Source organism: Vitis vinifera, chromosome 11, assembly GCF_030704535.1.
Source record: "Vitis vinifera cultivar Pinot Noir 40024 chromosome 11, ASM3070453v1".
NCBI classification, from domain to species: domain Eukaryota; kingdom Viridiplantae; phylum Streptophyta; class Magnoliopsida; order Vitales; family Vitaceae; genus Vitis; species Vitis vinifera.
The window spans coordinates 5,943,982-5,967,716 of record NC_081815.1 but is presented as its reverse complement, the minus strand read 5'-3'; the positions used below and the strand labels follow the sequence as shown (position 1 = coordinate 5,967,716).

The 23,735-nt window shown below is 33.9% G+C and overlaps 3 protein-coding genes across 8 annotated transcripts; 2 read left to right on the top strand and 1 right to left on the bottom strand.

Annotated features, from left to right (window-relative positions):
- Positions 1 to 2,674: 2,674 nt before the first annotated feature.
- LOC100267845 (uncharacterized) lies at positions 2,675 to 7,037 on the top strand. 2 transcript variants are annotated; one of them, XM_002264004.4, is made up of 4 exons: positions 2,675 to 2,925; positions 5,439 to 5,479; positions 5,739 to 6,039; positions 6,461 to 7,037. In XM_002264004.4, the coding sequence occupies exons 1-4, from the start codon at positions 2,838 to 2,840 to the stop codon at positions 6,769 to 6,771; spliced, it is 741 nt and encodes a 246-aa protein (XP_002264040.1). In that variant the 5' UTR covers positions 2,675 to 2,837; the 3' UTR covers positions 6,772 to 7,037. The 2 variants fall into 2 exon arrangements, with proteins under 2 accessions (XP_002264040.1, XP_010656520.1); XM_010658218.3 differs by having other exon boundaries at positions 2,678 to 2,925; positions 5,736 to 6,039.
- Positions 7,038 to 9,359: 2,322 nt separating this feature from the next.
- On the bottom strand, positions 9,360 to 15,769 carry LOC100254040 (uncharacterized). 4 transcript variants are annotated; one of them, XM_010658216.3, is made up of 3 exons: positions 15,641 to 15,769; positions 12,249 to 12,606; positions 9,360 to 12,044 (listed from the first exon to the last, which is right to left on the bottom strand). In XM_010658216.3, exons 2-3 carry the CDS (start codon positions 12,596 to 12,598, stop codon positions 9,623 to 9,625), a joined length of 2,772 nt encoding a protein of 923 aa, XP_010656518.1. In that variant the 5' UTR covers positions 12,599 to 12,606; positions 15,641 to 15,769; the 3' UTR covers positions 9,360 to 9,622. The 4 variants fall into 4 exon arrangements, with proteins under 4 accessions (XP_010656518.1, XP_002263415.2, XP_059596679.1 ...); XM_002263379.4 differs by having other exon boundaries at positions 14,686 to 15,761; XM_059740696.1 differs by having other exon boundaries at positions 12,249 to 14,779; positions 15,641 to 15,761.
- A 3,520-nt stretch (positions 15,770 to 19,289) lies between these two features.
- LOC100248939 (monogalactosyldiacylglycerol synthase 2, chloroplastic) lies at positions 19,290 to 22,719 on the top strand. 2 transcript variants are annotated; one of them, XM_002263407.4, is made up of 8 exons: positions 19,290 to 19,749; positions 20,608 to 20,780; positions 21,006 to 21,167; positions 21,254 to 21,395; positions 21,510 to 21,734; positions 21,840 to 21,902; positions 22,011 to 22,085; positions 22,217 to 22,719. In XM_002263407.4, the coding sequence occupies exons 1-8, from the start codon at positions 19,489 to 19,491 to the stop codon at positions 22,475 to 22,477; spliced, it is 1,362 nt and encodes a 453-aa protein (XP_002263443.1). In that variant the 5' UTR covers positions 19,290 to 19,488; the 3' UTR covers positions 22,478 to 22,719. The 2 variants fall into 2 exon arrangements, with proteins under 2 accessions (XP_002263443.1, XP_019078384.1); XM_019222839.2 differs by lacking the exon at positions 19,290 to 19,749 and adding an exon at positions 20,010 to 20,287.
- The last annotated feature ends 1,016 nt before the right edge of the window (positions 22,720 to 23,735 follow it).

Here is a 23,735-nt window from a genome sequence, read left to right as displayed (position 1 = left end):
TTTGGTGGGGACCCCACATATGTGATTTTATGACTGACTGATTGATTAATTGATTTATTTACCATGCTTGTTTGATTTATTCTGTTCCTTGACATGCGCATAATTTTATCTATTCGTCATTCACTAATCCCGTTTCTTGATAGCGCATCATGGATCACTGCCCAGGTACGCATCCACATCCGCTCTGGTCATTTTCGGTATGCATGTTTAGATTCTCACGTGGGCATGACCACTTTGAGTATTCATTGATTTCCTCATCAATTGTCATGATTGCTTCATTTTATTAGTAGAGACCCGACTTTAGGGACTTAGAGGGGTGCTATGGTATTTTACCGTACCTTCCCGATAAGTAACCTGACCCCCAAACCCGATCCGGTTTTTCACAGACCACCTTTTCCAAAATAAGGAGTCACACTTAGGGTATTTTCTTTCTTATTTTGTTTACCCTTTTAAAAATAAAATAAAAATAAGTGGCGACTCCAAGTCATTTTTCTTAATCAATAAAAATCATTTTTTTTCGAAATAAAAATAGAGCTCGCCATCGAGTGGGAAACGCATTGAGCCGAAATGCGGGGTCCACAACATATTTTGTAAAACAAAAAGTTTCAATTAAAAAAATTAAATTTGTATTTAAAGAATAAATATAAGTATTTTTTATGTATTTAATAATATAATATAATTTCTTTACTCATAAACTTCAATATTTTAACTGTAAATAATATTAACAAAAAAAAAATACTTATTAAATTATGAATTGTAAAAATAATTTTCAAATAATATTAATTTAAGAGAGATTTCATTTTTTTACAATAATAAATATTATGATGTAATATAAGTTTTATTTTAAATATATATACTAATACTAGGATGTAACAAGTTAGTATAAAAAGGTTTGGAAAAAGCTCATTGAATTAATTAAGTTATGGAGTGGTTAGTAGACATTAAAATTGAGTGCTAATGTCTTAAAAATGTATTTTCAAAACTTCTTGAACACTCAAGCATTGGTCATAGTGCTCAAGTGCTCATGGTAGGATTCAAAATGTGCGCAAATTTATTTATTTTTTTCCAAATTTTTGTTTAGTTTTATTTTTGGAAATTCTAAATTATGTCTACTAGGGTTTTATTCTATAAATACCATGCCAAAAATGTTTTTGTTCTTCTAGATGCAAACTTTGGACACACCAGAAGACTAGACTTCCTTGCATCGTAAACTCTCAAGAAGTTTGTCTTCTCATTCCTTAGGTTAAAAGAGAGATGTGTATTTTCTCAGGTGTTAAGGTAGAGTCCACTAGAAGCATGCATGGTGCTATGTTGCAGACTTTAAGATCGATATAAGTATTGAGGAGTAAGACTTAAGGATAAAATTTGTTAGGTAAAATTGTTTATTCTTATTTCAATAGTAGATTTATGATTTAAGGTCTTTGACTTCATGGTTGTCATATTCGCATAGTCTTTAGGAGATTGCATGGGTAGATTTCCACATAAAAATTGAGGTCTCTTAGTGTGATTGATTTCTTTTTCTACTTCCTAAATATTGAAGAGGAATTAAAAATAAAAAATGTAGGCTAAAAAGAAGTAAACACTTCTTTACTCCCCGTTTGGTATATTATAATCTAGATTTACAAACTTTCAATTAGTATCAAAGTTTTTGATCTTGCTAGATCTAAGTTATGGAAACATAGAGGGTTGGATCATCAATTAATAACCCACCCTGTTTCTATGACAACAACTATCCACATTGGGAGGCACACATGAAGTTTTTCTTGAAAATGTAAGGAGAACAAATAAGAAAGTCAATGAAATTTGGATGGAGTTGCCATTGAAATTGGATGGTATTGGAACATCTGCATGAGAATTTAAGACCAAATAGGAATGACACAAACTAGATAATAAGGGCAGTGAAACGAATGCTTGAGCTCTCTATAGAATCTTTAATGTGGTTAGTCCTAAGGAATTTTATAGGATAACTATATAAGCGTGCTAAAGAAGCATGAGATACTTGCTCAATTACTCATGAGGGTGTTTCAACTATAAAATTATCCAAAATTCAAATGTTTATTGCTAAGTTTGAGAGCATAAGAATGTAACAGGATGAGACATTCTCTTCGTTCTATTCAAAGTTTAGTGACATCCCTTGGGTGTTCCTAAATGCAAAAGGATGTGATGCTTATTATGAATTATCTTAAGAAGTTCATATTTGCATTTCTTAGGTTAAGAGAAAGATTTACATATTCACTTCGACATGAGGTAATATTCATTGGGAATATGTTTGATGCTGCTTTGTAAAATTAGAAAAATAATATAGGTATCGAAATATAAGACTTGAGACATCAGATTTAATTATGCATCGTTCTTTTAATAGTAGATATGTGATTTGAGATCCCGTGGTTCTTATATTTGCATAATCTGTTGAAAAATTGAATGAGTGGTTTTCATGGAAAAATTATTATTTTAGATTAGTTTTTTTGTTATAATAAAAAATTGGCACCTCAAAAAAAAGGTAAATACATGTATAAGTGTACCATAATTTACATCTACAAACGTTAATACATATTTATAGTGCAGCTTTTTTTTTTTTTTCAACCAACAGTAAATATGGATGAACCGACGGCTGACCTCAGCCATCCAAAAGAAGAGGACAAAAGTACGTTACGAGAAGGCACGGCATCACTCATAACCCAACATTACGCACGTGACACAATGGTGAGGTGGAGCCGTGGAGGGAGGTTAAACGGCGATGCCTCCGCCGTATGTTTCTGTGTAGATTAATGCTGCACCACTGCTAAACCAAAGAAACCAAGCCCTAGAATTGGCGGTTTTTTGTGGCCGTTACTTCCATGCCTTTTGATATCATGGGGAAAAGGAAGCGCCCCTCTCAGCTTCATCCCTTCACCTCCGATTCTCCTCTTTCTTCTGCTTCTTCTGGTACGTTTTCCCTCTTTTTCTTTTTCTGTTTGGTTGGTTGGAAATGGTGTAAATGATGTCAATTTCAACTTCTGTCTTTCCTTTCTCTTCTTCTGTGTTAGGTACCTTGTAAGAGAAGGGAGTGTGCAATGTGTTTGGTTAGTCGGGAAGTGTCGGAAATAGTAGGAAATTAAAGTTTTAATGTTTGGGTTTTTGTTGTTGCCATGGATTTTGGGATGGTATATAGAGCGTAGTGGAGTGTGTTTGGGGCTGTTTCCAGTTTTTGGAGACAATAGAAAGTACAATACCCAGATTTTCTTATCTTTGGTTTTCTTTTTTCTCCTTTCTCGGAATCCAAACGGAGGGTTTGTGGCCGCCTTCTTTTTCTTCCCTTTAATTGTTTAGTGCTGTAAATAGCATCGAATATCTCTCAGTTGAGTGTTTTCCCCAATTTTTTCAAACAAAAGGAGCACTGTCTCATTTTCTTTTCTTTTCCCTCTGTTTTCTCAGCAACCAGAAGGAGGGGTTGGGGCTTTGCATTTTGCAATTAGAATTAAATTCTTGAACTTTTTTCTCCCTCTCAACATTTTTGTGTTCATCTTTGCTTTCTTTAATTAGTTAAGGTTGGACTAATGGCTAACTGTGTGTTTACCTTTTCTCCATCTATTGATTCTGCTATCCAATATGAGCTTCAAAATTTTAATTGTAAGCAAAGCTAAAATTTTTATGGAAGGAAAGCAACATTTTCTTCCAAAATGGTACAGTGCAGGATAATGCTGCAATTGCTGGAGAAGAAAACAAAGGTTCGGTTGAGTGGTGGTTTTCGATTTCTTAGGTCCCAACTAATTATGAGAGAATATGATTTTAAACTCAAAGTTCTTGCCTTTTGCTACATTTTTCTCGGCTATCATATGGAGTATAAGGACTCAATGTTACAACACTTGCTGCAAACTTTTATTTTATTTTACTTTTAAAAAATTTTCTTGGTTTAGGCTATGAAGTCTTTGCCAAATAGTTTGACTGATGCCAGTCATGAAGTTTACCAAACCTCTCAAGGAGAAATTTACCAGATGCTGCTGTATTGCAAATGAACATGCTTTGGTAACTATGTTGGAAGCCAATTTAATATGCAATTTCAAAGTGATTCCTTGATTAATTGATCCACATGCATTTTCTGTCATTCCCCTGCTCCTCTCAAGAAATATGTTGAGGCACCTCTTGCTGGACCCTTTCTAACAAAAGCTAATCATTTTTGAGATGCGAATTTCATTTTTTTTTTTTGGATAGGTAATAAAAGGCTTGCATTAGAAATGCCTAAAAGCGGTGAAAGCAGTACACACGAAGTATACAAACAACGTCTCAAAAAGCTAGGTAGTAGGGAGACAAAAAAAAGGCCTTCCCCTTACTTTACAAGTAACCAATCTATAAAATCAATCATAGATAGAGTGGGGTCCTCTATATACACCCTATCCCAATTCACAAAAGTATACATGAATTTCATGATAATAAGGCCTTTGATATTCAGTTTTCTTCATTCATTAGATACAAAACTACACAAATTTCAGCCTAAACCCACTTTTTGCCATTCAGTTCCTCTCTAAGTCATTACCATAAATATTTATCCTTCTGGTTTCTGTTCCCTTTTATTCTTACTCTTGCCCCAAGATTTGGTTGATCTATTCCTCATTTCCTCCTGGACTATTAATGGTATTGCTAGAATTGAGGGGTAATATATGTTACATAGAGCTGGTAGCTTGGATGTAGAATAACATCTTGGCCTACTTGGCCATCATACCCCTGGATTTCTGAGACTATAGCTTCTGGTGTTTCTGCTAATTTCTCAGCTTACATATTCCTGTATATGATTCATGATCACAATTAGGTTAATCATTATCTGTTGTGTTTATATGTGCATTACATCCTTTAAATCCCTTTATGTCTTAACTTTTCTGGGCCATCCTTGCATTTATGGCCTTTGTTGTGGTTAACGGTCTTGAAACCATACCTTTTTCCTTCCATGGTGATCATTTGGTGAGACTTGCTTCCAGTGCTCTGTTCTAGTTCTGACATGTTTCAATGCACAATATTCTTCTAATTGCCTCTTGCTTTGTGGGCTACCCATATTCAGATTTATCCAAACATCAAAACCTTGTTTTCCTCCATCCACCTCAAATTTCAACATAAAAATTCTGCAGGTAGCCCATCTCCTAGACAAGATGAATCATTAAACATATCCAGGGACCCTTGTCATTCCTCTGCGGCACTTTAATTCTCCTTCTGAAACCTTTAATATTTCCTTAGTGTCACTTTAGACACTGTTATTTTTTACTTTTTTTTCCCTTCTCCTGGTCAATTTTTTTGATGGATGCTTGGGGTTGTTGAGCATGTCATGTATTCTGGTCCATTTTCTGGATTACAATGTAGTTGAGGATCAGTGTTATTTTTTGAATAATGCAATGATAAGAAATATCTTGCTTCTTAATCCTAGAGTAAATGTGTTTGATCATTATATTTTTTTTTTTTGAATATTGCAGACACCATGCCTTGTTCCTCTGGAATGGATTTGTTAACAGAGGTTAGTTGTTAGTTATTTTTTCTTTCTTTTGTGTGTTTATGTGTGTCATGGATATCAATTCTCTAGAGTAACTGCTTGCTTAATGGTTGTCATCAAATGCATCATTTGGCTAACTTGTGGTGCAGGAAAACTTATGAAATTTGAAATTTGCACTGCTTTAGGTTGGAATGTTGCAAAAAATTCTATATTTTCTGTTTTTCCAATTTCCAGCAACAAAATGAAACATGATCATGTCATTTATTTTTCCTGTCTCTAGCAGAAATCTTCACATTTAACTGAAGCCGGTGCTCTCAAGCCTCTCACATCGGTCATGGATATGACAGATAGTTCTTTGAAGCTATCAAATCCCCATCATCCACTTTCACATCATCATTACAATCTCAGTCGTACGTTACTTTTAAGACGTTCACGGCATCACTATGGTCATCAATATTCTCGAAGGAATTCAGCCAACCATGCTGATGCTTCAACTTCTCATGGCAAGATCACTCCTTCATGTGATGAGAAACTGTCCTTCAAGTTGGCTAACCATTCCAAGTCAGACTTTGGACAACACACTGGTGATCTTTTTAGTCTTTTCTTTTGTGTGTGTTTCAATGGTTTTTTGGTGGAAAATAAATCTGGGAGAAGAGAAATGAGGCATTTAGTCATTATTTACAATAATGGGTGTGGTGTTATTATTATTCTACTTGCATATATGACAAATGAGACACCCATAGTCAGCTTATTTTCTAGAATACAAATTTGAAAAGGAAAATTTGAGGGAATTTTGGTTGTGGGGGCAATGTAAGCTATAGACTTTGTTTTCAAAACAGTCACTTTTTGAAGTCCATACAGAAGATTAATCGGAGTTCTTTTTTGGAAGCATTTCCTGGATCTGTTTGTTGATAGTATCAAATATTAGTACAGCCTTTGATGTATAATATTATCCTTTTACATGTTCTCTTGTAAATTTAATCTCTGCAATTTTTATTTTTTCAGGGAGTAGGGAAAAAGCCTTTTTCCGGCCAGAAAGAATTAGGTCAAGTTCATCAGTGGTGGATGCAGTATCTCTTGATATGGTGAGGATGGTTTGTGGAATATGTCAGAGGCCATTGAGGCGGAAACCTTACTGTCTAGAAAATGTACTCTCTTCAAGTGAGCTCTCTGTTGTGGCAGTTTTAGTTTGTGGTCATGTTTATCATGCAGACTGTTTGGAGCAGAGAACATGTCATGAAGATAGACAGGACCCTCCCTGCCCATTATGTGTAGGCTTGCTCTCCAAGGTTGATGACTCAGGAGGACAGGAATAACCGTACATATACTGACTTAATACAAGAAACATAACATATTCAGAGGGAAATATAGGTGTTTTATATATCTCAGACTGAATGTTCCGTCAGGTAGGAGTTTTACCCTGCTTTTAGTGCAAATTGCTATCTATTTGATTTAGTTTTCAAATGTTCTGCTAGGCAGATCAGAAAAGCACCTATGTCGTGTTCCTGCAAATGATACATGTAAATTGAAGTAATTCTATTTGGATGCCATTAATAATGTAAATTGCATTCCCTTCTGATAATTGATTTAGAATCCGTTTGTCAGTGATTATAAGAAGCATTTGTGACTTTTATAACACTTGAAAACTTTTATAAAAAGATTTATTTTCAAGTGTTAGAAAGACTAGAAACACTTTTTAAAATCATTATCAAGCATATTCTTAGGGTCTATTTGGTTGTTGTTTCCAAAAACCGTTTTCCCTTCTTGAAAACAGAAAACACTCAAAAACACGTTTGGTAGTTGTTTCCCGTGTTTTCAAATTTATTCTCCTTGTTCTCAATTTGATGTTTTACGATAACAACCTCAAGTTGTTTTCCCTATTTTTTACACTGAATTGAACAAAGAAACACAAGCAAATAACAAATCACAAACCCTCCAAAACTGCATCACATAATAAATTGAATTAAATCCCAAATCCATGCACAAAGAACAAACCCTCAAATTTGTGTTCTCATTTGTTTTTTTTTTTGCAATTTCCTTTTTTAAATGAGAAAATTGATGGCAACAATGTTGGTGATGGTGGCTACTGTAATATGAACTTCATATGGAACAACATAAGTGGGTAAATATGCGTGTGTTTGAGAGAGAGAGAGATAAGAGGAGTAGATAAATGAAAGAGGAAAAGAGGAGCGTGGTATAGAAACAGTAGCCATGACAAAAGAAAGGGAGAGATCATGAAAGAGACCTCAGTGGAAGAAGGTGGAGATGAAAAAATAATTTGAAGGTAAGGGTTGGTATGCAAATTGTTTAAAAAATTAAAAAATAAAAATGATTTAAAAAAACACTTTATATTAAAAATGGATATAATTTTTTTAATTTTAAAATTATTAAATTAATTTAAAAATGGATATAATTTTTTTATCTAAAATTATTTATATCTTAAATATTAAGTTGATAAAAAAATTATTTTACAAAATAATAAACATGTGAAAAAGGTTTTACATTTATAGATTAATTTCAAATAATTGAAAAGGATGTTGGAGAGATGAGGTTTGGTAGAAAATAGGGAAAAAGAAGAAGATAGATAGGTAAGAAAATTTCAAATAACTATATCCTTATAAATCACAAATCCTTAAATTAATAATATTTCTTACCAATATTTAAAATAATAAAATATATCTGATTTTACATAATTGTCAATATTTTCTTTAAATGTTGGCATGCAATATTTCTACAATTAATTTCAAGTGCTAAAAAAAATTTAAATTTGAATCATAATATTTTATCTTTTTTTTCTTTCTATTAAAAAATCTATCCATTTATTGAAGGGGACCGCCTTATTGTTATTCCTCATTTAGTATCATATTTAATATTTAATAGTTTATTATTAAAATATTTCATCTTCTTATTTATTATAATTAAAATAAAATAAAAACAAAATCAAAATCAAAATTTAAAATAAAATAAAAACAAAATCAAATTTTAAAATAAAATAAAAATAATAATTTGATTTCCCATTCAAATCCATCACTCTTTATTGTTGAATTTTTTATTTATATATATTTTCATAAATTGAGAGGAGTTACCAAAAAAACATTCAATTAAAAAAAAAAAAGCAACTTCCAAACATGTTTTTTATTTTATTTATTCTAAAAAAAACATTTTTTCTTAACTCAATCAAATATGTGTTTTTTAAAATAAAAATTGTTTTTTCAGAATTCAGTTCACAAACACGATTTTGTTTCTGAAAATATTAAAAATTCTTCTTAAAAACTATTTTTTAGAATAATTTTCAAAAACAACGACCAAACAAATCCTTAATTTTCCTTCTACTTTTTGTCACCGTTCATCAAGGAGGCTTTGTATAATGTTTGCAAACATGCATGGTTGTGTACATAAGTGGAAAATGATACCTTGCTAAGTATATTGTATTGTGATAAACCAAAATTTAGTTTTGAAGCAATTTCAAAAGACATCTACTACCCACAATGGAATTCCATTTATCCTTTACGCTATCCAACGAATTTACTCGACCACAGCCTCAGATCAAATCATACATCCATTGCTGGTGTCCTTGGGGTGTTGAGCAAGGATGCAATGCCATATATTTGCAATCTTAAACCCACTGCCTCACTGTTGGCAACGGTCCGTATACTCCTTGAGACCACATAAACTGCAATGATTTTGTATTTGAGACCTAACTGCAGTTACACTAGATTTCAGATGCAGGTACATTCTCTTAACAGAGCCTGGGATTTCCTGTGGAGTTCTTTGTTATTGATGTTTACAAGGCCCACTGGGATGTGACTTTTCCAGAGCTATACGTAGTTGACACGAAATGGCCTGCGTTCTCCAAGTTCTAAGTCCTTTGACAACAACAATCAACCATGAAGTTCACAAGAAATTCTGAACACATAAATTTGCTTCTTATTAACAATATCCTTGAAACATATTTCAGGAATATGGGCGGTCCAAAGTTTACAAATGAATTTAGATACACATGGGTGGAACTTGAGATTTGAACATCAGACTATAATGAAGTAGCTTGAGTCAATACAGGGGCATGGAGGGCAATGGACAACACATCCAAGTTGTTATGGTACATCACTATCTAAATAGTTATGAAGCCTGTACAGTAAAAAACATACAAAAAGAAACAGATCAGACCTATAAGGTTGCCTTGCACGTAGCTTTGTTGTGCCCAGCTAACTTGCATCTGGTGCAAGAAACTGCCCTTCTCATAACCTCTTCTGTTTTGACCCTTTTCCTCTTCTGCTGGCTCAATGGCCGCAATGTACAAGGAGGAAGCACATTCAGAGTGTGCAATGCAGCTTCTTCATTATCCAAAGACTTAATGATGCTAGGCAAAGGGTTTATTGATTCCGAATATGTCAACCGGAAGCTATTGAGAGTGAAGTATCTGGAACAGTAATCATATACACTCCTTCCTGTGCAATTGAAGACGGCAATCGCATGGCAGCAAGGTAGCCCTGTCGCTTTCCACTGCAGGCAACTACAGTCCCAGCTATCAATATTCACTACATTAATGGAGTCATCATGGACCTCAAATAGGGTATCAGTAGAGAATAACACTTTAAGGCTGCGAGCTTTTATAATTTCATCTTGTAGTTTTTCCTCCTTAGATGGAGTAAGCTGTGAAGACCACGTACTCGAATCTGTTTGACAGGTATTGATCGACTCCATTATCATACATATGAGCGCCTCTATCTTCTGTATTATAGGTAACTCTCGCACCTCCTCTATCAAGTTAATATATGCATGAATAACATCTACTGTAATCTGGTTGTAGTGCTCACCCTCAAATGATACAGTTGCCCAGCACTCTGGCTCAATTTGCATGACCCAGTTGTATGCTTTTGAAGAAACCCGTTTAATTTGCTCAGTGGACTTCTTAAAACCATCAAGTCGGATAGCATGGGTAGCAGCCAAGAAGTTGATAGGCAAAGAACCCCTTCCATCTCCATGGAATGGACCCTTCAAGTTTTTCTTGAAGTTTTCCATAAGGTAGTATATGGAGTAACCATGATGGGCATTCTCAAATACCTCAAGCACAGATTTCTTTAAGCCCTTCTCTCTATCAGAGACAAAGGTCATCGGTTGTAATGTTGATATTGCAGATTTCAACTGCTCTAAGAACCATAGCCAATTATCATCAGTCTCCACATCTACTATAGCAAATGCTACTGGGAAAAATCCTTCATTACCATCCACTGCAGTAGCTATCAATAAAATCTCTTGGTATTTTGATTTTAGAGAGGTAGCATCAAGGAAAAGAAGGGGGCGACATCCATTCTGGAAACCATGTAATGAGGCATGAAAGGACACAAAAAGGCGTTCAAATCTTTTGTCATCATTGATTAAAAGCTTAGCAACACTACCAGGATTTGTTTCCACCAACTTCTCACAAAACCAGGGCAACAGATTATATGCCTCTTTGTACGAACCTTGAAGTTGCTCCCTGGCATCCTCAATTCCACGCCATACTTGTGTATAGTTCAATTCAATTCCAAAGTCCTGGAAAATGCATTTTGCAATATCCTTGGGTTTGTGATGTGGAGTATCTTGTAACCTATCCTTTATGATACTCACTAACCAATTCTTTGTAGGATGAGCAGACTTCCAGGATTGTCCTCCACATGTGTGTGACTTGGTCATCTTTTTTATCCTAAACGATTGTGCAGCTGGTACCCAAGATGCATGGATCCTCCAAGAACAGCCTTCAGCGACACATCTGCCACTTGCTCGATTAGTGTCATTCTTTTTTAATCTGTAAACAAAGCGATGTGCAATTGCATATTTCTGCAGTGCCTCACGAAATTCATAGACACTTTTGAATTCCTGGCCAACACCGGTAATGCCATCTTTCCATGATGCAACTAATTTTTCCAGTGGAACATCATCAGATGCGACAAGACTAGAGGAACCATTGAAGTCATCTTTCCAGGGTCCATTCTCTTGTTGCTGCTCCACATTATCAGCTACTGGAACAGTATTCTGACTTCGGGAATTTTTTTTCCGAGATGCAGTTCTTTTTTTTCCCCCAACATCATCAGTGACAGAAACGATAGTAGGACTATTGGCACCAAATTTCCAGGATGCAGTCCGTCTTCGCTTCTTAACAGTGTCTGCTGGGGTTGAGGTTATATCTAAGATGACCGAGCCGTGAGCAGTTGCATCTATGGCAGCAATAACAACAGGTACAGTTGGGGTTGGGGCAGCAGCACTTGGATCACCAGTGATGGTAAAGGCAGCAAAAGGGTTTGCAGTAGTACTAATTCCATTGAGACTTTGGGCAGTTGCATCAACAGCAGTTAGAGAGTCAGCAACTGTTGATACAAGAAAAGTTGCAGGAGCAACTGGGCTGACGGTCACAGCGGCATGAGCAACTGTTGTAGTAGTGTCTGGGGATGCTACATCTGTAACAACTGTAACAGGATCAATAGGAAAGGCACCAGAAGGCATTACACCAAGAGAAACAGGAGCAATTGCGAAAGGTTGAGGTGCTACAGCCGGCGTCATGGAGACAGCAATATGGTTTACCGTCTCAGCCAGTTTTATCCCACTTTCCCTGCAAGTATTAAACAATGTGATTGAATTCGAGTACCCATCACAAAATAAATGCAATTACCAGCCTATCACCAATCACTATGCAACAGCTCCCTTTTACCATGACGTGTTGGGTAGTGATTTTCAACAAATCCAAAACTCAGTAATTCTGGTACAAAACAAATATGAAGGTAGTATCTGGGTTCCTGGCAACAGAGAGAGATACCTGCAAGCATGGATGTTCAGAGCATGACTATCAAAACCCTCTCTTCCCATAACAAAAACATCTGCTGTTACTGAATCCCCATGGAAACCTATCATCCTCTTTAGGTCTTTGTCGGTGGATAAAGTGATCAGAGTTTTCCTGTTTCCAGGAAGAAAGTACTTGATCGACAAGGATTGGTATTCCAAATTCCACATTTCAGCTAATTTCAACTTGAGATCATCAAAAAATGTTTCATGATTGATATTTACTGCATGTGCCTCTCCTCCAGTATATGACAAGGACCCCTCGTCATTTGTTACAAACTTACCACCGGACTGACAAATTAATATAAGCTTCCCCCTTCCCATCATAAATATCTCTGGGGATTGAATAGGAAACCAAAAAACACCATGTTATTAGTCAATCTCTTAAATGGCCAAATAATTCAGCATATCTTGGTAGCTGAACTCTACATCAACTGCTTGTTCTATTCTGTTGCTAACAATGAGCATGTATTTAAATGCCAATTACACAATATTACATTATAGTTTAGCTCTATCAAAGAAGATATTGATCAAGGGGTGAATTGGAGGATGTCCCATCAAAATTGAATCATGCACTCTGTACTATAACGCAATTTGTTAGAGGCAATAAAATATGGGATGCACTAAAGGAAATTCTAAATTATTTATTAACAAAAAAAGGGGAAATAGGAAAATTGGAGACATGACATTACCTCCACAAGAAAAAAAAAATGAATTTGTCTAATGTAATTTAATTCATCTCGAACCAATAGTAAAGAAACAACCAAATAAATACATATAAATGTTCTTAAAAACTAATTATATATTTTAAAAAACAAAATGGATTTCAATAGGATGAATTATTCAATTTCCATGATCCCAATGCCCAATAAAAGGCACTTCTTTATTAAAATTTCTTTAAACACCGGATGAATGAAACTGCCACTGAATGCAAACAAGGGATGTGCACTTTTTGATCCCTGTCCACATTCTTGCAATAGATAAAAAGCACCTCAAATAGTACTTCATCCTTGCAATGAAGCCTTAACCCAACAATCAAGTTTTAAGGCATCAGGATCTCATTCAAGAACATGTGAATCTTCTAAACTAACTAGCTTTATCTCATGATGGCAATGACAGGTTGTCAATTGAAAAATTAAGGTATAAGTGAAACCAATCAGATGATGGTAATGGTAACCAAAATATCTGATGCAAATTGAATCAAGACAAAACTGGTTAGCAAAAGCCAATAGCTGATCACCAAAATACATGGCAAAAAACAAACTTGATCAAAGAAATTGACTCATCACATGAATAGGAAGCAAGATCCTAAATGAACTAGGTCATATTTGGAAAGATTGGTACAAGTAAAATACTTCATAGAACTCTGGTGACAAGCAGAGAACATCACATTGTAGACATCTCTGCTTTGATTTTTCTCCCAATTTAAGATAATTCATAATAGCAAGTTTTTCATAGGCAAAGCACAGTTTTCAAAACTTATGACATACAGCAGGATACATATGGTATATTACAGGAAACAAATGACACATGCATCTTTTACTATCTGAATAGTTTTAAAGAACCAAGAGTGAACTTTTTCCCCCTTTTGAATTGAGGGGAAAATGATGAACTTGGAAAGTTAAAACATTGTTTCTTGTTTGCATGTTGGTTGGGTACTCTTTGAAACTAGGAACTTTTAGAATAAAACTATGTATTAGAAAATTTAGTGTTTGTTTGGATACACTTCCTATTTTATGTTTTTAAAATCAGAAAATGGTAGTAACTCTTATATAAAATACAAGAACTCTTACAAACTTATATTGAAAAAATAATGGTTTCAAAAACTGTTTAAAAAAAATTGAAGTACAAAAATTTTTTTCTACCTCAAATTCTAAAATTTCTAAAAGTGATTTTTAAAAAACATAATTAGGTACAAGATGCTCTGCTTTTATATAGAAGTTTCTGATTTTAAAAACAAAGAACATAAAGTGTATCCAAGCATACACCTAGCTTGTGGATTTTATAATGAACCTATGCATTATTTAATATTTACATATGGATTATAGAAATATGTTATGTATTTCTCATGTTTGCTGTCCTATTTCATTAAATTTCTCTATTCTTCAATATTTACATGCGTATTTTATAGAAATAAGCCATACATTTGCTTTCTATACATTTCCCTGGTTTTCCCCTAATATATTTCACTCAAAAGGCTACATATTGATAAGCTTAAATTCTTGCAATGTGTAAGCATTTCATATAACTATATGTATTTTCCACTTTTACCAAATATGCAAGAAAATAAGTTGATATACTACACAATAAAGTAGGCAATATGAAAAAATGAAAAGGAAAACAATATATAATATGATTAATGAGTTGGCACCAATTGATCAAGCTAAACCATCGGTTCGTAGAGAAGCATGTACATTAGCTATAAGTAATCATATATACAGCAAACAAGATTAGAGATCACTTCTACACCAAAAAACAGTAATCAAAACTCCATCAACTCCAATGAACCTGCAAAAAGAAATGAATTCAAAAAACAAAATATGATAATATAACATTTCTGACTATAACTGCTGAGCAAATTCAAAAAAATTTCTATTCCTCTTGTAAATCCCCACACATCTCCATTAAATATTTGCCTGTTTCACAAAAACTTAGCCCTAGCATGAATGTCCTAATATCATTTCTTTAGTGGCAAACTGGCCGTTGGTGTATCCTGCTCCAAGTCAGATTTTCATAATTTGATACTCTGATGTGATTATTGTGCTAAATAGGCCAATTCAATCTCACTTATGCTCACATGATCTGTTCCTCATTGCAATAATGAATTAAATTAAATTTACTTTCCGAAAGAAAAGGAAAAGACAATAGTACAAACAATTGACTACCCCTTTATTCGTCCAAGCATGGCTTCCAAGCTTCACTGACATAGTATGTCACTATCAAAAAAGCAGTCCTTTCACTTCATATCAAAATCACCACTGAATTCAGTTATTTGCAATGATTACAACCAAAACTCCCCACATATTAAATAAAATAAAATAAAAAGAAAGAGTGAAAGAAGCCAAAACGATCCATGGATGAACACCATCAACTGAAAACAGTTCAATAAGCAAGTCCATAAATTTCTGTATGATCATCTAATCAGTAAACATATTTTCCAACAACGCATGGAATTTAGTGTTCAATACATGACAACAGAACCCCACATGATCATTCTACCATCAAGCAACGTTTGAAAAATCAAAACTACATCATTCAACCCCGCTTGAATATGAGAAATGAAAGTAAGCGGAGAATACACCCAATGAATTTACGAGAAAAGGAATAGCCTTGAAACCGTAGTTGTTAGGACAGAGATGGAGGTCTTACCAGAAGCCGATGGTGCATGTGGACGGAAACCCTAGAGTTTGGGGCCTTTCGGAATTAGGGCAAAAAGGGGAAAATGAGGAGAAGGGCGTGTCGGAAAAATAAGTACTGATATTGGGGTATGTTGGAATATTAAAAAATATTAGAAAGGGGCCTGTTTGGGAATTTGTGGAGAATTCGGACTCAGACGAGGTAGATCCTAACTTGGACTAGAGGTGGCAGGTTTTTTTTTTGTCCAAACCTAGTTCCCAGCTCGCCACGTGGCACAGAAACTGATGATGTTGTATTTCCACGTCATTACGTTTTTATTTATTTATTTACGTAATTAAATTAACAATTACTAACTAAGGATAAAAATATCGATTTTGATAAATATATCGATAACTTGATTTTACGGATATATCATAATATATTACAAAATATCTAGGAACAAAATTTAATCAAAATTTATGAAAATATTAAAAAATTTATAAAAAAATAATAATAAATATATTATAACTAAAATAAGAAGAAATTGATATATGAATAATATAATTTATAATAATGATAAAAGATTTTAAAAATACATTTCATATTAAAATGATAATTTATTGATTTTAAAAGTAACTTTAATATTAAAATGATAATTTGTCTACTTTATAATAAATGTATAATTATTATATTTGTATTTAATTCATGATTTTTGTGTTTTAAATAATAAAATAAATTAAATTTAAAAATAAATAAATAAATAAAAATAATGTATTTATTAAAACTTTATTTTAATATTTTATTTTCCAAAACATATATAAAATTTAGGTCTGAAATAAAATATATAAAATATAGGTCTAATTATTAAGTAGAGGCATGTTGGCCCAGTAGTAAAGGGTTGGTTTTTGTCCTCTAGGAGGGCTCAGTTTCAACTACCAGTTCATTGATATATCTTCTTGAATATTGTGTCAGATCCGATAATTAAAAAATGGATTATTTAAAAAAATAATTATATAAATTAAAAATAAAATACTGTACATAAAATTTATTTTAACATATTTTAAAACATAAAAAATTTATTAAAAATATTTCTTATTCCCAAATAGATATTTGTTTTACTAAATGTTATTAAAATAATTTTTAAAAATTATTTAAAAAAATATTTATCGAACATGTCTTATTATCTTAAAACAGTAGATTATGACAATTTATGTGTCTTTCTTAGGACATAATAATTATATAATTCAACTAAATAAGCAATTCATACATGTACTATTTTTTTACTTTTAAAATATAAAATAATAATAAATTTTATATAAATATATAATAAATTTCATATAAAAATTATAAATTTATCCAATACCTTTAAATATTATTTTTAAAATTAGTGTAACATCCATTTTTATTAATAACCATTATCATATAAGTACAAAAGAATTTTTTATCATCTTCTATTTTTAGAATAAAGACAACTTATTAAAGATACATTTTTAGTACAAAAGTCACAACAATCAAGTGTATTTCAAACTTTTATTCATTTATATTTGTCGTATCTTATGCTTTGATTTTATTTGTCTGTATCATTATTCAATGGTGGATTTCATTATATGTATTTAAAGTTATAATTTTAAGTTTGGTAAGTATAACTTTTATATCTTAACATTTTTTGAAAAAGTGTTATTATATATATAAAAAAAATTAATATTAAAATTCTATTTGATTTTTAAGCACACATGGAAAAAAATATGTAATTTTATTTTAATTTTTTAAAATTACTTTTATTGAAATATTAAGGTTTAAAAATATATAACATTTACGCAATTCAATTACATTTTTTAGCCTCTATTATTTGGTTTAGCCCTAAAAATGTGTTAATATTTTAGGTAAAAGATCCAAATTCATAATTTTTGAAGTATTCAAATAAATTGAGATACGTGCACAACTTAAATATCATACTTGAATTTGAAATTAAAAAAAAAAATTAGCAATATTGTAACACACCCAATCATGTAAGCCCAAAGCAGAAAATAAAACATACTTGTAAGATTGAAAAGAGTTCGTATTTATATAATATTATAAACTTTTTTGTTTTTTAAGGAGATAGACATTCTTCACGGGATTAAGCAAATCATGAAAATCGATTTTGATATTATTTTTAATGACTTATTATAACCATATAAATATTGTTTAGTCAAAAGATTCTCCTAATTTTAAAATATATTTATAAAATTAAAAGAATTTTATACTTATACGCAATGTTTTTCTCCTATTCTATCCAATAGGATATATCAAAGAGAAGTGACTTGATTTCAAAGCCAAAGATTCATGAGGGCAACCGGGGAGAAGTGAAAAGCAGCATCTGGCCTATAGTGAATTAGTTATAACATCATCCAACTCAAAATTTATCCATAGAGATAGTGTTCCGAAAGGTAATGAAGAAGACTCCTAAAAAGGCGGATCTTGTATGGCTGCAACAATCTAATTCAGCTAGCTTCCACACAAAGGACGGGCGACCGGTTGACTTGGCGCAGTCGCCAGCTCCACTTGCTCCAATTCTCTATCAGTCGCTCACATAGACAGAGAGTGGAACCCCACATATGAGTCATGACAGCTGAAAATGATTCTTCTCCTCCTCTCCTCTCTTTGCCTTCCATTATTTGCTCTATGTAAAGTATAAGTGGGCTCCTTGTCCATTTATCCTCCCTTTTTTAAACTAAAAGGGAATTAGAAATTTGTTCCTTGAAAGAAAAGGGTTTTTCCTCTTTCATAGTACTTGTATAAATTATTATGAAACATAGTAGATTACAAATTTTATTCAAATATATTAAAACTTATATTTATTTTTCAAGTGATGCGTGTTTAAAAAGCTTTTTCCACCAACTTAAACAAAATGAGTAATGTGGTACGGATTGACCACATCAATGGATTTCTTTTACTAAGTATGCTTACATATGTCTTACTTATTAAACATGGTTTCTAAGCCCCGTGATTTAATTGTTTATCTATACAAGTAAGAATATAAAAATAATTTTAATATTTCTTAAAAAAAATTATAATAGGAAATTTGTTTCTCCTACGTTGTTGAATAGAAAACATAAAAATATGCAAATTGTAATGAGAGATATAAATAAAACATGTATTTTGAAAATTTTATTCAAGTGTATTAAAAATTGATGATGTTTTTAAGGTTGACAAAGTCTTTTCTAGTAACTTAAGCAAAATGATAAATGTCGTATTAACTGTGACCCATGAATGCATTGTTTTGACTGAATATGTTTGATGATAATACCTCTTGCTTATTAAAATGCGGTTATATATGTATTAAAATACATGATTTTAGATTATTAAGAGGTCAGTAGCTTCAACTTGAAGATCATAGAAAGTATTCAATGTTCATCATGGGATCCGCATTAGTTGGTTTGTTAAATATGAATGCACCCATGCTTCCATTTACATGCTATTTGGACTTTTGGCGATTTCTGGAAAGCAATTGGACTATTGAAACTAATTTACATAAGATTACATTTATTTATTTATTTAATGAAGAAGTTTGATTGGAGTGAGGTTACAAGGAGCGAAGAAGTTGAGGCCTTGAGGGGCACCAAGGTGAAGATTCGAATCTTACCATTGGAACATTCCAAACCAAAATGCGAATCCGACGGCTATAAATTCCTCAAACCCCATTCGGCCAGCTCAGGCTCTCTCCTTCTCTCTCCCTCCTCAAACTTCTTCCTCTTTCTCTCTCTTCTCTCTACCATTCTCTTCCACCAACCTGTCTTTTATTCTCTTGGTTGAAAAAAAAAGAACAAATCATTTTCCGGCGTCGCACACTATTCGACCGTTGGGGCTTGACTTGGGTCTTTGAATTGGGATTTAGGGACATGGCGATGTCCTTGCTTTCGCCGAGGAAGTCTATCGCGGAGACGGTGTTCCAGAAAGTTGGTGGGTATTACAGCGGGAGCGGTCACAGGAGGTGTTCCGATGGGTGCATGGACGACGATGGGACTATGGAGCTGGTGCAGATTGGAGCTGAGAGAACCAAGAATGTGTTGATCCTCATGAGCGATACTGGTGGTGGTCACAGAGCTTCCGCAGAGGCCATTCGCGATGCGTTTCAGTCGGAATTTGGAGATGAATACAGGGTAATTGGGTCCATTCTCTTCTGGGTCTCCATGGGTTGCCTCTGGTTTTGCCTTTTTGCCTTGTTGTTTTTGTTTTTCTCCTGATCTGTTTTTCTATGATTTTAATGATATTTGATTTAATTCAGATGATTTTGTTTTATGGTTTTTTTTCTCTCTCCAAATTATGTAAATATCATAAAATTTGTTTTTATTGAGTTATTCTTGTTCTCTTCTTTTGTTTTGTCCCCTTCCTTGTATTTCTTACAAATTGGCTTCTTCTTCATTTGTTTTTTCCACAATATGATGTTTCTTGCTGTGCTCCCTCTCAAATGTTGACATGGGTCTTCCTCCTTTGCAATTTTAGGCCCTTTCCATTTTTAGAATCAATGGCAGGCAGCCTTTTATTGTTTTTTCTTATTAATTCCCATATATGATTCCGTGTCCTATGATCTTTCTGCAACCATTCCTTAATAGTTCTGCCAAATTCTTAGGTTTGACAAGAAAAGGTTTTGGTTAAGTTTTGATGGTTCTCTTCTCTGCATCTTATTTCCAAATTCAGGTTGGTTGTGATTTTGCCATCTTTCCATGGCTTTCCTTTTGTTTTTGGTTTCGTGGCTTGAGGGAAAGAGGAGACTTTATAAATCAAGTTCCTCTGAGTCATTACTGAAGTTCAGGTTCTTTTGAAGCATAAAATACAATATTTGTCTCCAAATTCAATATCATATACCTCAATTTTTGGAGTTTTTGCAGTGTGAACCTATATGACATGTGAAGTTCCATTTACATTTCATTTGTCCTGGTTTGGAAACTCAAACTAAATATCAGTTTCTCTTATTAATTCCCTTCCTTTCCTCACATATGGCATCTTCTTTATTTCAGATTTTTGTGAAGGATGTATGGAAAGAGTACACAGGCTGGCCATTGAACGACATGGAGCGATCATACAAGTTCATGGTCAGACATGTGCAACTCTGGAAGGTTGCATTTCATAGTACCTCCCCCCGATGGATACACTCTGTCTATCTTGCTGCCATTGCCGCCTACTATGCCAAGTATCTTTCTCTTTGCTACGCCAACTATATATTTTCACCCTTAGTATAAAAGCAGATAATTTAGTATATAATCACTTATATTCCCTGAAAGGGGATAGTACTTTATTGGATCCGCAATACACAATAAAAAAGAATAATCTTACTATTAAATGTTGGAAATTCTGTAGTGTTACAAGATTCTTTGACCAATGTCAGTTATGCCTAACTAAAATAATTTTGTTCAAGGGAGGTGGAGGCTGGTTTAATGGAGTATAAACCAGACATCATCATCAGTGTCCATCCTCTAATGCAGCATATTCCATTGTGGGTGCTCAAATGGCAAGGCCTTCAGAAGAAAGTAGTATTTGTCACGGTTATAACTGATCTCAATACCTGCCACCGTACATGGTCAGTTAATGTTCTTATGAGATGCTGTTTTTCATCTATGTTTATAATATGAGCTCACTTCATATAAAATCGAAACTATTATCCAGGTTTCACCCAGGGGTCAGTAGATGCTACTGCCCCTCAGAGGAGGTGGCTAAACGGTCTTTATTGGATGGCCTAGAAGAGTCTCAAGTTCGTGTTTTTGGCCTGCCCATCAGGCCATCCTTCTGCCGTGCAGTCCTCTCTAAGGTGAATTCATGAGATTATTGAACGAAAGTGAAGTGTTTCTTTTTGTGTTTCCTGTTTGGCCTTTGTTGAACAGAGCTCTGGTTTTGTTTGTTCTTGCATTTCTCTTGACTGAAGGATGATTTAAGAGTCGAACTAGAGATGGACCCACACTTGCCTGCAGTATTATTGATGGGTGGTGGTGAAGGAATGGGTCCTGTTAAAAAGACTGCGTTAGCTCTTGGGGAGTCATTGTTAGATGAAGGATCAGGGAAACCGATCGGACAATTGATTGTCATATGTGGTCGTAATAAAGTCCTAGCCTCTACGCTAGAAGCAGTCGATTGGAAGATCCCAGTTAAAGTAATTACATTTGCTTGCTTAACCAATCATAATATACAAAGACGAAACAAAATTTTACATGTATTCCTTGGTGGACATCTAATTTTTCCTTTCCCTGCAACATAGGTCAAGGGGTTTCAGACCCAGATGGAGAAATGGATGGGAGCTTGTGACTGCATTATTACAAAAGTATGTTAAGAGCTCCCTGTCTTGGTATTATCCCTGTCATACTATTTCCATTTCATATTGTCAAGCATCTTGGACTGATGATTTCCATGGGTTCTCGGCTTTTCGTAGGCTGGACCTGGGACAATTGCAGAAGCATTGATCAGGGGCCTCCCAATTATCCTCAACGACTACATTCCAGGACAAGTTAGTGAAAAATGATCTCTTTCGGTTCCCTTATTAATCACATTTTTGTAGTCGTGCATTTACTTCAAACACAACAATATGGTAGCTTTACCTTCATTTCTAATCCTTCTATCTTTCATTTGGATCCTTAGGAAAAGGGCAATGTCCCATATGTAGTAGATAATGGTGCAGGCGTCTTCACCCGAAGTTCAAAAGAAACAGCCAGACTCGTGGCCGAATGGTTCAGCACCAAAACAGAAGAACTGAAGAGAATGTCAGAGAATGCACTCAAGCTAGCACAACCGAATGCCGTGTTCGATATTGTGAAGGATATTCATGAACTTGCATGTCAACGGGGGCCCTTAGCCAATATCCCCTATATGTTGACATCATCCTTCACAAGTATCATCTAAGTAATCACACTAGCACATCTAGATTAGTGCCCATGTACAGCTAGTCTTGCTAATATTATTCTTTGACCTCAGACGCTTGGTGCTCAAAAATCTCAAGTCATAGATTTTCTGCTAACAAGCTCTGATGTTTGGAAGGGTTGGGAATTTTTTTCAGAGTGTTTCTGGGAAGAGAGGTTATTATTCAGTGTAAAAAGATATGCTGTAATCTTATATTGCAGTGCTATACAATCTTTTTTCCCCCAGTGATCCCATCTTGCTGCCTAATCAATCTGCAACTCACCAATACTATACTGCCCATGCATGATGAAAAACTCCAGCTCAAAAGTCAGCTGACGTAAAGATTTCTTGCCTTAGATGATCTCCTCCAGGTTGCTTCAAAGTTAAGCAAAAAATAAATAAACAAAACATGAGGAAAGTTGAGGTTGATGGGCCCATTTGAAATGCCAAGAAAGTGAAGTCAGGTGGGAGGAAAAGGAAATCCCAAAATTTGGAGAAGAACTTGCCTCCAGATGAACTCAACATGCGTCACAACTCACAAGATCCAAGATGGAGCTGAGGTCCAATGCATGGAAGCCAAGAGGCCCAGCTGTATTTGCCATTTATTTGTGTTGCATGAAGGCGTGATAGTCTAGTATAATCCCAGACTGTCGTACGTCGAGCATGTGCCGTGCGGTGTGTCTTCTGGCATCAACAGAAAACTGTTATATCTATATAAATATATATATATATTGTTGGTTAAAAAATAAAGTATAAGAAGAGTTACACTTTTGAAAATAACTTTTGGAAAATAAAGTGTAAGAAGGGTTACACTTTTAATGTGTGAATTAAACACATGATTAAGTTTTGAAATGTTACAAAACTTGAAAAGGTTGAGGAAGACAATGAGTCTTCTCATCTTTGTAACTTTATAAACTTAAGAGGTTAAGTGTAAGAGAGTTACACATTTGAGATTAAATCATGTTTAATGTGTGAATTAAACATATGATTTAATTTTGAATGTTACAAAGATGAAGAGGTTGAGGAAGACAATGAGTCTTCTCATCTTTGTAACTTTATAAACCTAAGAGGTTAAGTGTAAGAGAGTTACACATTTGAGATTAAATCATGTTTAATGTGTGAATTAAACATATGATTTAATTTTGAATGTTACAAAGATGAAGAGATTGAGGAAGACAATGAGTTTTTTCTCATCCTTGTAACCTTTTTTCAACCCTAAGAGTGCTATATATATGACTTTTCTTCTTTTTGAAATCTCATG

Bases quoted from the DNA above. Each gene is read 5' to 3' on its own strand.
- LOC100267845 (XM_010658218.3), top strand. From the start codon at position 2,838: ATGCCTTTTGATATCATGGGGAAAAGGAAGCGCCCCTCTCAGCTTCAT. The intron at 2,926-5,438 runs GTACGTTTTCCC...TGAATATTGCAG, and splicing joins TCTTTCTTCTGCTTCTTCTG to ACACCATGCCTTGTTCCTCT. The intron at 6,040-6,460 runs GTGATCTTTTTA...TTATTTTTTCAG, and splicing joins AGACTTTGGACAACACACTG to GGAGTAGGGAAAAAGCCTTT.
- LOC100254040 (XM_010658216.3), bottom strand. From the start codon at position 12,598: ATGATGGGAAGGGGGAAGCTTATATTAATTTGTCAGTCCGGTGGTAAG. The intron at 12,045-12,248 runs GTATCTCTCTCT...TAATACTTGCAG, and splicing joins CTGAACATCCATGCTTGCAG to GGAAAGTGGGATAAAACTGG.
- LOC100248939 (XM_002263407.4), top strand. From the start codon at position 19,489: ATGGCGATGTCCTTGCTTTCGCCGAGGAAGTCTATCGCGGAGACGGTG. The intron at 21,735-21,839 runs GTAATTACATTT...CCTGCAACATAG, and splicing joins ATTGGAAGATCCCAGTTAAA to GTCAAGGGGTTTCAGACCCA. The intron at 21,903-22,010 runs GTATGTTAAGAG...GGCTTTTCGTAG, and splicing joins GTGACTGCATTATTACAAAA to GCTGGACCTGGGACAATTGC.